The sequence below is a fragment of the Microtus oregoni genome, unplaced genomic scaffold (assembly GCF_018167655.1).
Source record: "Microtus oregoni isolate MIOR12 unplaced genomic scaffold, Mior012 000013F_ref0000133, whole genome shotgun sequence".
Taxonomy (NCBI): domain Eukaryota; kingdom Metazoa; phylum Chordata; class Mammalia; order Rodentia; family Cricetidae; genus Microtus; species Microtus oregoni.
The window spans coordinates 39,956,335-39,973,627 of NW_024543072.1; the positions used below are offsets into that span (position 1 = coordinate 39,956,335).

General features: G+C 39.4%; 1 protein-coding gene across 1 annotated transcript in view; it reads left to right on the plus strand.

Annotated features, from left to right (window-relative positions):
• Window positions 1-17,293, plus strand: part of Pappa2 (pappalysin 2) — a 360,123-nt gene that overhangs the window by 249,417 nt on the left and 93,413 nt on the right. Inside the window, exons 15-16 of the mRNA XM_041662449.1 lie at window positions 3,124-3,259; window positions 3,442-3,649. Of these exons, the coding sequence (XP_041518383.1) occupies window positions 3,124-3,259; window positions 3,442-3,649 (344 nt within the window). The remainder of the gene's footprint in view (window positions 1-3,123; window positions 3,260-3,441; window positions 3,650-17,293) is intronic.

Consider the following 17,293-nt stretch of genomic DNA (forward strand, 5'->3'; position numbering starts at 1 on the left):
CTCTCGATCTTAACTCTCCTTCAGTGGCCAGTGATTGGGGTTAAATTTGGGAGTTCATATGCAGTCATTGAGTAAAAAGCAGCTCTGCTGCCTCTCCGTCTCCTGTCTCTGTCCCTCCCTCTCATCAGCACCAACCTATATCCCTCTGTCATAACCTGTCTCAGTCTTCTGTGTTGCTCTACCACCTCTCTCTGCACTATTCATCTTCCATCTACTTACCTCACGTCATCCACCTTCTGACCTCTCTGTCATGATCACATCTGCCCGTGTACCTGCTGATGCTCTCTCTACTTTGTTTTCTCGTTGCTTCAATGTTCTTTGTGACAAATTCTTTTCCTGTTCCTCTGCTTTGAAAGTGATCTTTACATTTTAAAATTGTTCATATTTCTGAAAAATGTTAGCTTCTTTCTGGAATTTATCTGTCACTTTTCATCTTTGCAAGAGCCAAGTTCAATTAGTTGTATAGAGCTCAAGCATGGCATGTGATCTATGTAGAATCTATCAAGAACTCAAACATTGAGAACGCCTATGGAACCCAAACAAACATGGAGAACCAGTTCACATTCCTGTGGGTCAGTTTATAAAAGCACATCGAATATTTTTGGATTGTACATTTAGAAGAGCATAATTTTCTGTATAATATATCCTTAACTTTAAATTTTTATTCCTTCTGTTTTTGTGTTCATTGCATAAACTGAATGAGGTATATTTCTTTGGGAAAATAAGAGTGGTTGAACATTGAACCCTTAATGTTCATAGGTTTTATCTTGTCTGCTTGTTTGATATTACTTGATCTACCTTGTATCCATATGATATAAGTATTCTCTCTATTACTGTCTTTGGGAATGAGGAACCCCAGCTTCAGGCAGAGGTAGATCGCTTATGTTTATATAGCTAGCAAAGGCGTATCTAAGAGGCAAATGCAGGGCAGCTGCCAGGTTCTTTTTCTCTGTCAGAGAATCTCAGTTTCTCTCCATATCTCTGTCTCTCTCCATGTCTCTGTCTCACGTCATCTCTCCAGTGAGTCTTGCTTTCTTCTTATGTGAACTCAGATAGATAATTCTTATATGTAGAGATTCAGACTGATCTCTGCTACTGATGTACAAATAGTTGTGAGGTAAAACATGTGCTTTCTATGCTTGTAGTTGCTGCTGTGAGGTATACTCAGGCTCCATTTGAAAATTAAGCTCACCTATCTTTCCTGTGTCTCTGTGAGGGGGAAATGTCCAAGATGCAGCCTCCCAGGAACCAATCACCCCGTCTCTCTGCCTGTGTAACCCAAAGTTCTATGCCTGTGTGCCCCTTATAAGTCTCACCTGTGGTTTTCCTGCTTAAGCTGTGGCCTGAAAATGTTGCTGTAACCTGCCCCTACTGAGCATGGCACTGAGGCACTGCCATTGGAACAGGCTTGAAGTTTCACAGTGACTTGGTATTCAAACTGCCACAGAACAGAAGTCTACATTGTTAAGAGATGCAAATGGCATTAGAAGGTTTGGGTATGGACCCTCGGGACAGAAAAGCCCACACCCACCATAAATCCTACCTCTGCTACCTAGTTTGGGATGGGTGGAAGACTGAGATGCTCTGTGTTTCGCTGAAGCCACCCCACTCTCGGGTTCTGAGGCCTTCTTGTTTCTGGCTGAGGAAATGAGCTGTCTTCCAGTCTCAGGTCTCTGTTGTGGTACATGGAAAGGAAGATGCAATGGGGAGGTCCCAGGAGGCTTTGATGTCATTTGCTACTGGGGTCAAGAGCTCTGAGTTAGACTCTTGGTTTCCTTGGTCTGGTTTTATGTCTAGCCCTTGGCCATCCAGGGATAGAAGACTTCATTTTCATTTTAGAAGCTGTAACTTGTGTGACTGGATGTTTTTGAAGTTATGAAGGAATATTTATTACTTCAAAGAAGGGAAATGAAGAAAGAGTAGGAGAGACACTGTGTGAAGGGAGTTTGGCTGGAATTTCCTGCAAAGGTGGGAAGGACGAAGGGAGAGCTGTGCTGCCTGGACCACTGAAAATCGTTAAATCACTCTAATTAAGACAGCAATGCTAGTGAGCCCTGGAAGCGTGCTGCCAGGACTCAGGAAAACTGAGTCTGTGGACAAGAATTCTTGTTAAAATGGAAAACATGTTTTTAGTCTTTTCCCCACTCCAGAGGAGGTCCCTGCCAATTAGATGTACTATGGTCTATACTGGGACGACATCACGCTCAGAACCCAAGAAAAAGCCACAGCGGATATCCCTGAAGACATACATAAAAGTAACATTACACAGACTGAGCACATTGCGCACGCGCGCCCCCCCCACGCACATACACGCATATACATATATGTCATGTTTCATATATTTCACAGTGTCACATTTTTTCCAACAACACCACACCTCCCAGTTGGGTAAATAAACATCCAAATATATGAGCCTGTGAGGCCATTCTCATTCAAACCACTACAGCCTCTCTGCCAGCATCATAGGTTTCCTGGTAAATGAGAGAATCTGAAAATAGAGGTAGGAGGCAGGGAGGCTGGGAGGATAACTGATACCTAGTCTCATCCTGGGACAGATCAGAAGAAACTATCTTTTTTATGGATGTTAGTTCATTAGTCATTCTGTCTATTTTTTTCCCTTTAATGTAGAAGGGGTATTTATTAGTATATAGAGGATTATTACCTCTACCAGTGCTCTCTTGAGAAATTAAAAAAGACAACATCAAGCCAGGCATGGTATTTCACACTTGTAATCCCAGTACTTGAAGTGTGGAGGCAGAATAATCAGGAGTTCCGTATCATCTTTGGGAAAATAGTGAATTTGAGTGTGGCCTCATCTACATGAGAATTTGTCTCAAAAAACAAGCAAACAAACAAGAACAAACTGTAATGAATAAAACAGCAGAACGGCATGGTTTCGAGAAAGGATGCTCAGCAGATACCAATGATCTTCCATCTCAGGGGCCTCATCTTGCTGTTTGCTGTCACCTTGGTTGCTGCTGTCCTTCCTCCATGTTTTCCACTGCAAAGGAGAACAAGGTTCTTACGTTCAAAGAAGTGCTCAAGAATGACAGAGATAAGATGGGCATATCCCCCGATTGCCTGTGGAAACCTATCGCTCACCGTGCATGTGCTTATACCTAGGTGTGTTTTGCTAGACCAGGAGTTGCAGCAGCACTTTTCCTCTTCTTGGCATCTGATGGCCTGGCCCCTGGGAAGCATCAGCAGCCAACAGTGACCATCTACCTGGTTGATGTCAGTGGAAGCAATCACTCGCTTGGTGAGTTGAGAATTATTTCTTTAGAGTCGCTCAGGATTATTCCAGTAGACCTAGGAATCAGTCTGATGTTAACCTCTGAAATGTCTGTGGCCTTGCATGTTACATAGAGAAAGGGTAAACAGGTGCTACATGGTTCTAAGTGAATGGCTCAGCACACTGCTTATCACCTTATTTCTCTGCAGGAGCCTATGAACTGTCGTGTCAACATAATCCACTGGTTATCAATGTGAGCCACCATGTGAATGCCTACCCCCACCACACCTCCTCCGTGCTGCTGAATTTGTCATCCCCATTGGTGGGTATCTCAGCAGTGGCTCTAAGGACATCCTCCCACACCAGTTCTTCAGCTCCCAGTAACTGCATCCCAGAGCAAAACCATCAGGGACAGAGGTACAGAGCTAGCTTCTAATGTCTCCCCTTCTCCCAACTCCCTATGACTATAACATACTGCTACTCTTTAGGCTCATAGTTCTGTACAGCCGTTGCTTAATCATTAGCTGAAAAGGATTTAAGAACTACCAAAAAAGACTGAAGAATCAAGCAAGAAATAATGTAGAAGTCAAATTTGTGTTTTCAGATTTTTTTCTTTCCTTAGTTGAGTATAACATTTTCTTTTTGGTAAATATTAACATCTTTACACAGTCTTAACATCTTTTTTACATATAAAGGCACTGACTTTAAATCAACATTGTTATATAAACTGCCAAAAGTTTTGTGCCAAAAACTCAATGTTCCTCAAGCAATCTATATTTATCCACTTGTTCCCACCTGGACAGTGTATACAGAAAATTAAGAAGTACTTGCTAAGGCGGCATGTCACATAATCATTTAGGGTCACATGTGGACATTGGGAATATATGGACTGCATGTACCTTTCTGTGGACATTTGTGATTTTCTTCATTGAGACAGATGAGGGTCCCTGGATTTTTTCAGCAGCTAGAAAAAGGGTTATACTTCAGAGTATTCCTATACCCACCTTTGGAGGTAGGGAACACCTTGAATTAAACAATCTGTGCTGCAGTATGGATAGAATGATTCTATCAGTAGTCTAATAGGTTAGTGGAACCAAAGGGTAACAGATGCATTTCCTCAGTGAGAGAAGTGGGACCACCTGCTAGGTGACTCAGAACCTAGTCACAAAAGCTGGGGTTCCAAGCAATGTTCCATCATCTCATACAGTACCTATAAGGGAGATTAGCCCCCCAAGAGTTGGTACAGGACACATCCAGACATCAAGTCCTCAGCACAAAGGAGATTGATTAGCCCCCACAGTGGAACAAACAGGGTGGGGCGATGCAAAGGCAGACAGCAAGCAGCAGTAGCAGCAGCAAGAGCAGGCATTTTTTAAATTGTTGTTCTCTGGAGTATTTTTTTAAGGAGAAAATTTAGGAGTCTGTGCTATAGTGAGATGGTAAATCCTCATTGGATGTGTTAGCCAAATACTGAGATTTGATTGTTGGACCTTGGTGTTTTGTCTTAGGAATGAATCAGTGGCCAAACAAGGGAATGGACCTTGGGGGCTAGCTTTTGGAATGTAATCAATGGATTTTAACAAGGGAGAGAAGGGTAAAATGTAAATGTAAAACCTGTTGGTGCCATTCTTGGGTCTGTGTTTACCATGTTTTGGCCTATTAGAGAACCCTTCAGTACCTGCATATCCCTTCCCGGTATACCTGAGATCATTACAGAGTAGATAATACCAGTAGAATACACTGTTTTTCTATTGCTGGATAGCAAACCATACCAAAATGTAGTGAATCCGGACTCTCTGAACATGGCGAACAATGAGGGCTGATGAGAAGCCAAGGACAATGGCATGGGGTTTTGATCCTACTTCATGTTCTGGCTTTGTGGGAGCCTAGCCAGTTTGGATGTTCACCTTCCTAGACATGGACGGAGGGGGGAGGACCTTGGACTTTCCACAGGGCAGGGAACCCTGACTGCTCTTTGGACTGGAGAGGGAGGGGGAGAAGGTTGGGAGGAGGGGGAGGTAAATGGGAGGCTGGGAGGAGGGGGAAACCTTTTTTCCTTTTCTCAATAAAAAATATATATATTAAATATAAAAAAATGTAGTGAATCAACATTTTGATATGGCGCTGTTTGTGTGTGTGATAAATCTAGATGAACTTCAGAGAGGTGTTTTAGGCTTAGGCTCTCTTCAGAGAGGGTTCAAAGGAAGTTGGGGGATTCAATTCAAAGCTCATTGCTGTGGCGACTGCTAGCCTCAGAAGATATACCCCAGTAGATATGAAGAATGGGCCATCCCATGCTAGTGTGAGTCAGTTTGCTTCATGTAAGACTCCCCATAAACTGTTTGAGTGTCTTAGACCTGGTAGCTAATTATCCAAAAGGAAAAGAGGCCCAGAGGTGGTAAATATTACAGATATTTCCCAAGAGGAAAGCCACATCATTTTTATAACCTAATGATGGGAGTGATAGCTCACTACTTCTAATGTATTTTATGTACCAAAAATTGGTCAACAAGTGTAGCTGGTAATCAAGGGGAGAGTTTGTATAAAGATAAAAATCCATGGGGACATCTGAGAGTCTATGTACTATTTGCAGTGATTGTGGCTAGTGTTAATTGAGCATTAACTAGATTCCAGGTACTATGTTAAGTGTCAGGAAACAGCACACAGCAAGAGATAGTCTGGATGTTGGACATTGTGTCATTAGCTCACTCATCCATGATTTTTACATCTTCTTAGTGAGAAGATATCCTCAAACCTTAACACAAATGCATATGATTCAAATATAGTCTTTCATAATCCTCAACTCTTCTGGATTTTCAAATTATCTTCTGGATTGGCTCTATGTCTGCCCTGAAGCCACACAGCATTTCTTCCTGGTCCTCAAATCATGTGCTCTCAATGAGTCTGTGCACACAATGTTCCTACTCTTTGGAATGCTGTCCAGCCCTTGTCATCTCAAACTTCGTCATCAGGATGCCCATTCTGTGAAGCCCTGTCCAACTTCTTCACTGTTTCCATAGGTCATAATATATAACGTGAGCTGTATGAAAGGGTCCACCACATTTTGTGAGAATGATCTGTTTACGGGGTGCTCTTTCACACTGAACTCGGGGTTCCCTGCACTGGAAGTCCTACTGAGTGCTGTTAGTCCCTAGCAGAGTGTCCCATACACAGGAGGTAGGAGAAACTGATGTTACACAGCATTTGGTTTGCCATGCTCTATGGAACAGAATTGAACAAGAAAAGCTACAGAGCAGAAGTTACAGTCTCTGTAAACATGAAGGACCAGAATTGCCTTCAGCATCATAGCTGTGAAAGTTCAAGAAGGAAGTTAATTAATTGTGATCACTGAGGCTCGTTCTCCATGTATTTTCATGTGGCACTGTGAGAAAAACAAGTTTTATATGTGTGCACGCAAGCCAGTGGAAATAGGATATGATTCTCTAGTTTACACTGAGTACATCTGGAATGCATAAACATTTCCAAACCACATGTGACTGACAGGAGCCATGGAAATTGGCTTTTCCTTCGCAGCCAGTATGATATAGTAAATTTTTATACACAGGAAACCTAAAGAGTCTCATGTATTTTTTATCATGAATATATTTTAAATTCTTACGCACTTATAAAATAGAAGGCTTTGGTGGCAGAATTACATCAATCATTGCTGTATGTGTAGATACCCCATCACATGAAACCCTCAAATTCTAAATATCATGAAAGGAATTTCTAGCTACCTCCTTTTTACTCTTCATGACTTAAATTCCATTAGTACTTACATGGATAAGGGAGAGCTGATAGATGCCTAGAATATAAGATGTGTCACCTATTTTGTATTTGACTATTAATGATCCATAATCTGTCTCTCCTACACTATAGCTTTATTCAACTTGATTGATGCATCGAATCTCAGTTGAAATCCAAAAATCCAAAGTCTGGCTCAATGGTGACATTTAATATTTTTTTCTATGTACAAAATAATTTTTTTTCTGTATCCCACTGAAAAACCAAAAGTACAGAAAAACAAACCATAAAAACTCGTATTAAAATGAAAACCTGAGTTTAGCACTAAGAATCTAATGTTTAGTGGAGTTAAATTAAGAAACATCATTGGAAAGCAAAGCAAATACTTGTTACATTTTTAAAGAATCAACAATAAGGTGAATGTGGAATGTAGTTTTCCTGATATAGTGCTGACCTAGCATCAACAAGTCCAAGTTTTATCTCTAGGACTCCATATACAAGGCATGGTAGCACAGGCCTGAAATCCCAGAAGTGGGAAGGTAGAGGCAGAAGAAAGAATATTTTAAATGAAGACATATGGGCCACTTGGGTTTTCTTCTAGGTGAACAGTTGTACTGTTTGTTTGGAATAGAAGTCAAGGTCATAGACAAAGTTGGTAAAAGACCTTGAGATCTTATAGTTGGATCAAAGCATCCAAGTTAAAAAAAAAAAATCCACTGCACGCCTTTAATCCCAGCACTTGGGAGGCAGAGGCAGGCGGATCTCTGTGAGTTCGAGACCAGCCTGGTCTACAAGTGCTAGTTCTGGGACAGGCTCCAAAACCACAGAGAAATCCTGTCTCGAAAAACCAAAAAAAAAAAAAAATCCACTGTAAAGCTGTCTACATGATTCCAGGATGAGGTATAATCAAGAGAAAATGCAATGAAGAATTAAAGCATTGGGAATGCTTTAGATAATGCAAAGTTTTAGAAAGAAAGGAAGGAAGGAAGGAAGGAAGGAAGGAAGGAAGATGCAAAAATAGAGGGAGGGAACGCCTGCTGGCCTGATGTCTCTTAGTCTCATTTCACATTATGATGGCTGCCCAGACTCTGACTCTTCCATCTTCCTCTACGGATCTGGAGCCCATAAGTCTTGAGGCTTAGCTATAGCCCTCTTTGGGCTATGAACTGTCAGTAAGCATTCAGACCACTCTTGTTCTACTCTTTTCAGCTACATCTTAGATAAAAGTCTTATGTAGCCTGCCACGTGCATGAGAATCAGATGGACCCCAAATCTTTCATTTTGACTGTGTAAATGACCTTGGGAAACAAAACCATCTTTTTGTTCACATAAAGGGAGTTGGCATTGTTCAGATGTCTATAAGAGTAGATTAAAATGTTGAGGATCAGAACTTTGGAAATTCACGAGGTGAGCACTAGGAAAATTTATCATTAAGCAGGAATCGCTGTTGAGTGTGGTACTTCCCCTACAGTGGGACATTTGTTCTTCCAGTAACATGGATACAGTAGAAAAATTGATTGCAACCCCTCTGATCCTACATGACAGCATATCCTCAGGATCCCCTGTACTGAAAGTCTAGAGATAAAACATACCATTTCCAAAGCCATGGGCTGACATTGATGAAAGCATTGAAAACCCTGTTTATCTCTTTGCAGCTTGGACTCTCCCTTCAGCTTGCCTAGGTTTCTCTCTCCGCTTGTCCTACATTAGGTGACAAGTTAGTACAAATCTTCCAAACAACTGCTCTTCTTTCTGTTTTCCTTGACTTTCCAGCAGTGTTTGCTCTCTCTAATTTGATGTTTCATAATTAGGTGAGTGGCTTCTTAGGACCGTTTGGTCTTTGTTAAGCCCCTACCTCCTGCCAAACCTTTTGGTTCTCCTGCTTTTGGCTTTGAAATCTACTTTGTCTGGAATTAAAATTTCCATTCCTGTTTTCACTCTGTTTGCATTTGTTTGATAAATATTTGTCTCTCTTTCATTTTCAACCTTTCTTTATCTTCACTGCCAATAAGCCCAGGGCTCATTGCTTCATTGTACTGTTTACAAAGACAGTAGTACTATGTCAACACATGCCAAGATTTTATTTTGAAAATCATCTACTGAACGTAAGCCTCTAGTTGCCTTTAGGAAGCTATAGTATCTTGCCTTTAGAACATTTATTCCCCAGCATTCAAAGGCATCTTCCAGTGGTTTAATGCCTCCACTTACTATGAAGTGTTTGAACTTCCATACCTGGAGGTTTGACCTACGCAAGTTGAGGGTGTTGTTGATGTGTAAGATGAGCAAAGAACAGATCTCTGATCAATAGAAAGCAGCACTCAGTTATCTTGTTTTTAGGGCAGGGCAGGTAAGAAATAAAAGATGACTTGTTTAACTCTTTTTACCTTTTCTGGTTTCTTTTGTATGTTTTTGTGGCCTTTGACATTGAACCAGGGCCTAGCTCATGCCAGGCAAGTGCTCTGACATTGTGCTGTATCCTTAGCTCTCTTCACCTCTTTCAGTAGAGCAGAAAATGCAAAAGAATGAAAAAAATGTGGTTTTTCCTTTAATACAGTTCTTATCCACTTCCTCCCTAAATCACAAAGCAGAGCAAAACATCGGCAAAACAAGAAGTATATGCTTTTACTGCCAATGATGTTTCCGCATTGAATTCCAGCTTGTGCTTTGACGGAGAGGAAATGCCCAATGTCTCTAGTTTTGGTTTGGGTTATTAAAAGACTTTCACATTCTCCTGTGTTGTTGCTAATTTCAACAGGAAGCTGGGACAATGCTTTATAGTATCTTGTTGCATGACTGAAAGCAATATTGATAGAGTTTGTAGGACATGGTGACACCAAGTTGGAGCAGCACCATGGAAGCTGTCTCAGTATTTCCCACCTTTATTTTTATTTATTTTGTGGTAGTCTGTTGATTCTCCTCTCTAGATCTACTCTCACTGTTTACCCTGTAGAACCACATCTGGATTTTGTTAGTATTTTTCCTTTGCCAGTTAGCACCATGTTTTCTGAACGTATGAGGGAGGGGTTTCTCCTTCTGCGTTCTCTGTGCCCTCTTTAATTTTTCTGTTGTGACATGCCTAGTCATGGATGCCTAAGATTCACACATAGAACATCCACCTAGGTCCTTAAAGCACCAGTTTGGACTGGACGGTGGTGGCACACACCTTTAATCCCAGCACTTGGGAGGCAGAGGAAGGCAGATCTCTGTGAGTTCAAGGAAAGCCTGGTCTACAAGAGCTAGTTCTAGGACAGGCACCAAAGTTACACAAAGAAACCATGTCTCGAAAAACCAAAAACCAACCAACCAACCAAACAAACAAAACCACCAGTTTTGGTTGACTTTTTACCACAATGAAGACTTGGTATACTGTGATGCCAATCCATGCCATGGGGAATAGATCAGTTACTTATCAGATGTTGTGATAAAACACCATGAACAAGGAAAAAAGAAGAGATGGGTTTTGTTGTTGTTGCTGTTGTTGTTGGCATAGGGTTCCAGAGGGATCAAAGTCTATGATGGTGGATTAGAAACGTGGCAGCAAGGGGCAATTATGGCAACAAGAACAGGGTGCTGGGAGCTTGTATCTTGACCCATAAACATTAAAGAGAAGAATAAACTACAAGTGGTGTGAGCCTTTAAAAAAGGCTCATTACTAATGGCATACTTCTTTCAATAAGGCCACATCATTTTAAGCTCCCCAAGCAGTGTCGCCAATAGGAGAGCAAGTGTTCAAATGCATGAACCTGTGTGGGACATCAGCATTCAAACCATTACATTGTATTCCTGTTGACAAGGTGGTCAGCATGGCCCTGGAGCCCAGGAGAACAACTAAACCAATCCCTAAGTTGCATCTTTGTGGATTTGTCTTCTAGTGTCATTACTGGTATCATTCTGTGTCCATTAGGGTCCATCCATGTTGTAGTGATTAAAACAGGGACAGTTTAACATAGTTACTAAGTCCTGAGGGACAAGGAGAACTCTGGATAAAAGAAGCAGTTTTATGACTGGCGGCAGGATATCTAAGGAAGTAATGAATTTGGGAAAGGGTCCCCATTCAAACTGAGATTTGTTTGTCATGGCAGAAGACAGAGCTGAAGCACAAAGGATTCAGAGAAGCTGGCTAAAATTCTCCAGGATGGGTCTGGAAACCAGAGACTTCCTTACATTGCATACTAGTGCCAGGGAAGGTAGTCTGTTACTAAATTGCATCCTGAGGACTTGCTAAGACTTGTTGGAAAGATACCATCAAGATTTTTTTTTTTGTATTTTGGAAGGTTACCCCAGGGAAATGACAGATCTTAATGGGAAGTCCCCATAGGGGTCCATGGAAAGTTGAAGGAAGCTAGCTGAGGTGTGCAGAGTATTAACATAACTTCCTGAGTGGTGAGCACTCTGGGCTGTCCCACACTTTGCTACCCATAGAGCACAGAGGAATTAGAGAAAGGATATCATATAATAGGGAAAAGGTAAGTCCCTTCATCCTGAACTATGTTTTAGTGTTCTCTACTGAAGAAAACATCTTGTCAAGCTTGCTAGCAAAAGAGAAGATTCATAGTCCAGGTCTGGTATCAAACCAAGGCAATGAAGGATCGCTTTGCAACTGAGCAGTGAAACAGTAATTATTGGCAGGAAAAGGAACGTCAAAGAACCACAAATACAACAACAATAACAACAAGAGCAAAAAAAAAAGCCAAAAGTAAAAAACAAAAATTCTCACTACTTTTCATTTGAGACAAAATTCCCTTCAGGTTATTGGCTTTAATATGATGACCATTTTCAATGCAACTTCGAAGTAGATTGAACTAATGAGAACTGTATATTTTAATCTTTTGATGCTTTCAATATAAACCCAAGGCAAATATAAAGGATTAAAACCTCATTAACTTATTTAGTAATAAAAGTACACATTCTGAGCCTGGCAGTTGTGGTGCACACCTTTAATCTCAGCACTTAGGAGGCAGAGGTAGGTGGATCTCTGAATTCAAAGCCAGTCTGGTCTACAGAGGGAATTCCAGGAAAGCCAGGGGTACACAGTGAAACTCTGTCTCCAAAAGAGAAAAGGGTACACATTCTGAGTGAGGTAGAAAACAAGTAATAGATACTGACAAAATGATAGTAAACTCAAACTATCATTTATCAAGAACAAATATTATAATATAATATTGAATCAAGTCTTTATTTTTTCAAATAAATATGTGGGAACCTGAGTTATTTTGTCTATTACTTGACTATTCAGCATATGAATTATAGATAGATAAGTAACAAAGTTATTTATGTTTTTATCCTTTTATCATTTTAAAAACTGGAGTATTGTTTTCTGTAACAGTTCAGGACTGGCACATTGAATACATGTATTTGTGTATGTATGTGTCTATTTCCATACTCCAATTAAAAGCACTGTTGCTTCAAGCTTAAAGCTGAAAAGCTTAATATGAATCAATCTGCAAACTGAGTTCCTTTTTATGGTGAGCATAACTTTTTACCCTAGGACATATGCATGTTTATACATGTATGGATGTATAAAGAGATAGAATAATCATCTTCCAGAATATTTTAGGTGTCAAAATATGCCAGAAATCATTTTTCCATTGAAAATTGAAGTATATGCCTTACAAAGGCCTAATTTCAAATCAGTAAAACTAAGACTAGGATCTATGTAATTCATTTCTAATCAGGAGAGATTTACAAAGAGGAATGACCAATTATTTCTACTAATTGTCAAGAAATCTGGCACCCTCCTTGAAAGCATATTTGATTTAAAGTAATTTTCAGGGGCCTCAGAATAATCAGAGAGGACCTACCCTTTGGGTGCACTGACGTAACTGGGCATGTTATTTTGAGTAAGTGATGTAATGTCAAGGACCGCTCCATGCAATGCTGGTAGTTGGAAATGTTTGTAGGACCAGGCCACTAAGAGGGAGCAAAAAAGATTCTTTGGGCTTCAGGGGATATCTAGTAACTATATAATCCAGATTAGAAAAATTTTACAGATAACATGAAGGGAATTGAAGATTACTGGGAAAAGAGAAGTTTGGCCATATAGAATTCTAGCCCAATCAAAAAGAACCTACCTTCTTAAAGAAGAGAAAAAAATCTGATAAAGAATATCCCTTTCTTGGCTATAAAATTTGCAGGAATGTGGTAAGAGGAAGTGTAGTTTCAAAAGCCTAGTTTATGCATCAGTTTCCTATCGCTGTCTAAGGTATTACTACCATAGTTTATACAAGTACATTGTTAGCCTCACAGTTTCTGGGAGTTAAATGGCTACACCATGCTTATATAATTCCTCTTTGAGGCTGTGATGAGATATCAGCCAAATAGGTTCTTATCTGTTGACTTGACAGGGAAAGATGATACCAGTGCTTCCCATTGTTGACAGCTGATTCCAGAACACTGTCTGATGGGGGCCTCCGTGTGTTCTACTTCCTTGTCACAAAGTCATCGTGTGTGTGGTGCAAATAATAAAAACCCAGAGAAAGATACTGGGGTTTATGCTGAAGATCAGAAAAGCAAAGCAACCAGCCACTGGCTCTTACCTCTACATCAGACCGAAATGGGCAATCCTGCCTCTATGAATGCTCAGACTGAGACTGAGCTGAAACCTGTCTTCTCCTGTCTTATATTCCTCTCTAGTGCTGGGATTAAAGGTATATGCCACCACTGTTTGGCCTGTATGACTGACTATAGTGGCTACTTTGCATTCTGATCTTCAGGAAAGCTTTATTTATTAAAACACAAATACTATACCATAATTTTTTCTAAAATAAAAAGGAAGGCTATAACTAATATAGGAAATACTATATACAATAAGTACAATAACTATATACAATATATACAAGCAATAAACACATCAGCAATATCTAGTACATTTGCATTTGACAAATTCAGATAAAATAGTTCATATCTATCCTATCTTCTGAATCCAAAAGGTTGTACCTAATTCATTTTCTATTCTAATTTGCATTATGAAATTATCTTTTAATGTCTCTCAACCTTTTACACTTTACACTTCTTTAGTAAGTATCTTTTTTGAGTCTGGTAAACAAGGAAAACTGTAACTATAACTATGTAGCCTTCAGCTCCCTCAGAGATACAAGAAGGAAATAATATTAACTGAGTAAGCAGAAAGGACAAGCAAGTGACTTTCAAAAAATGTGAGAAATTACAGAAATATCCCCTGCCTGGACACTTACCCAAAGTTCCTCTGCAATGTTGGGGCATCCATCCTCAGCCTACAAGGCCTAGAATATTCAAAAGACTTTTTTTGTAAAGCAGAATATTCTGAAGGGCTGCCCCATCTTGTCTTGACAATGTTTGACAGTCACTTTCTTTTGTGTACTACTTGTCCAATTAGGATAGTATACTGTCAGCAGTCAAGTCAAGGGCATTATTGGCCCAGTGGCTTACTTTTATACAAAGAAAGTAAACTCCATGTGGAGTTTTTCTTTTTTGGATGTCCGTCTTCTTTGAAGTAGATTGGTGCTACCAGGAGCAGATATGTCTCATGTCATAAATAAAGAACCTATGTTATTAAAACATCTTCAATGCCATATTCTGTGGATCTCTGAAGTGTTTGAAGATGACCTATCTATTTAAAATATATCTCTGTTTGACCTTAAAACATACTTAATGTGGCTACAAGTTTGATTATAATAGATGACTAATTACTAACCTGCATATCTTTATTATCCTAAATAGTTGGTAATAACAACTTTTGATAGAAATTTGTATTATACTGTTAAATGAACTGTATAGGTACAATACCTTGAACAATATTAGAAATGTATATACAGTATGTTTTAACAAAATTGATCTCAATTTTGTATCAATATACAAAATTTGTATACAGTATACAAAAATCCAATCCAATGTAAAATATTTAAAATTAGTAGTTGCTTTTTAAAAGCAGATTCAATACTCTACCTTTTTATTTCATCATATCTATAGCCTCCCTTTTTTTTCAGAGTAGATTCAATAATCTACCCTTTTATCCTATCTTATCTGTATCCCCTTTTTTCTTTTCAAAACAAGAATTCTGAATCTAATCTCCTTTGTTCAACTTTCCTCCCAGCCATAACCAATAACAACCTGTAACCAGCTCTCCTAAAGAATGACAAATATCCATAACACATTGAATGACCCAAAACTACCCACTATACCTCTTGGGAATGTGGGTATCATATTCTTAAATTTTCTTACTGGTGTCTGGGGCAACAGCATCTTTAGGGAATTCTGAAAAGAAAAATTTGGGTTAATTGTCAAGTCTTGGGAAAGGTAGCTTTATTATTTGTTGTCCAGTCTCTGTGTAATGAGAAAATACAGGACTTGTCTCAAGTCCTGGCTAGAGTAGGCTCTGAGACTGAATCATCAAATTGTTCTCAGCTAGCCACTTCAAAATAGTACTGAGCAGTTTGTAGTTCAAATGCAGATCTTTAGGTGATGTTTTTCAGTTTAGTGGTGTTATCATAGTCCTAGAGGGATCATTGTTGTGGGGTCCCATCTTCCTTTTGCAGACTTCAAAGGTCTCTGTTAGGCATGCCATGGTTCACTACTGAAAACTGATAGAGACTCAAACCCAAAACCAAAAGGTAGATGAAACTTTTTCCTAGAATTAGTTAGTATTCGATATGACCATTAATAGACAAAAAGTTCAGGATATATATATATATATATATATATATATATATATGTGTGTGTGTATGATTAATATATATATATTAATCTTATAAATTTTATACCTTAATAAAAGCTGTTAAAGAGTTAATTTAAAACCAAAGGATTATGATATTAATGGCAACAAAGTAGTCCTTAAATATATGTTTTTCTTCTGTCCCATATTAGGCAGCTTTTCTACACTGAGACAGAGATTTTGGATTTTACTTTAATAAACATGCTTGGGTTTAGAGAAGGAAAGCACCACCTCCAACTCCAAAGCCAGCTTTAATCTTTAACTGGACTGGGACTACAAAAAGACCATTTGCATCATATGTCTGTAGAGAATAGCAGAAACAAACATTAGGGAAAATTTGTGAAATTTTATCCTGTTGGAAATATAATATACCAATAGGCCAATTTATTCTTTTTCTTGAGACATTTTTTTTTTCTGGATGATCTCTCCTTTTTCTTCAGATGTCTCATTTGCCCAATGGTTTTCAGATTCCTTAGCTGGAAAACTTTATTCTCGTAAAAAGACAGAAGCAGAACCCTTCTCCAACCCTAATTTTATAGAGATTTTCTTTTGACAAGTTATATCTGATCAAATAAAAAGCATTTGTTAGTTTTATATGTTAGTTTTGATTAAACGGCCATGCTGTTTGATGAACTATCACCTCTTCTAATTAAGAGGTGTCTCTTGTTCAAATTGAATCTTTATCAATTTTGATGGTAGCCATAGTTTTTCTTCTGTGGAACTATTATACCACTACAATCATGTGTGGCACTTCAGGGGACAGCTCATACATAGCATCCATTTCTTCAAATCTAGTGTGAGACAATCTGTCAGTAATAAGAACTTAAATGGCTTGGGAGGTGTTTCAGTTTGTAAGAGAGCTTGCCAGGAAATCACAAAGACCAGAGTTTGAATCCCCAGCACCCATGTAAAATGTCAGGTATGAATTTGTATGCCTGCAACCTCAACATTGTAGGTAAAGACATGGGATGTGGATCTCAAGAGTTTCTTGGACAGTCAGCATAGACAAAATGGTAAGATTATTATTCAGTGGAAGAATCTATATTAGATAATAAGGCAGAGGATGATAGAGGATGACAACCAAAATTACCTCTTACCTCCCAATGTGTGCGCACACACACAGGTGTGCATACCGGAACACTCATGTTCATGCACTGTACACACACACACACACACACACACACACACACACACAGAGGGGGTGAGGGAGGAGAGGGATAAAAGACACGAAAAGGGAGGGAGGGAGAAAAGGAGCGAGGGAGGGATGGAGGGAGGGAGAGACAGAGAGAGAGAAGAAAGATATCCCAATCATACTAACATAATAACAAAAATGGCATGTTAGGTGGTTAGAAGAAAGTCACTAGTCCCAACAGTACTCCTACTGAGAGACCTCCACAAGAGCATGGATGAAGAAGGCAGAAACAATACCCACAACAGCGTTAATCTGGTCTGGGCTAATATGCTCATAGGTGCTAGAACTCTAAGTACATAAGTGTTGAACATCCTGACAGAGCCACATGTGACAGCCATGTGATTTCAGCCTGTTGGACTGGTTAAGCTGAAGGGCTCCATGAGGAATTAGCAAGCAGGAAGAAAGAGAGGGAACATTTTGGAAGAGCAGTGTCTTG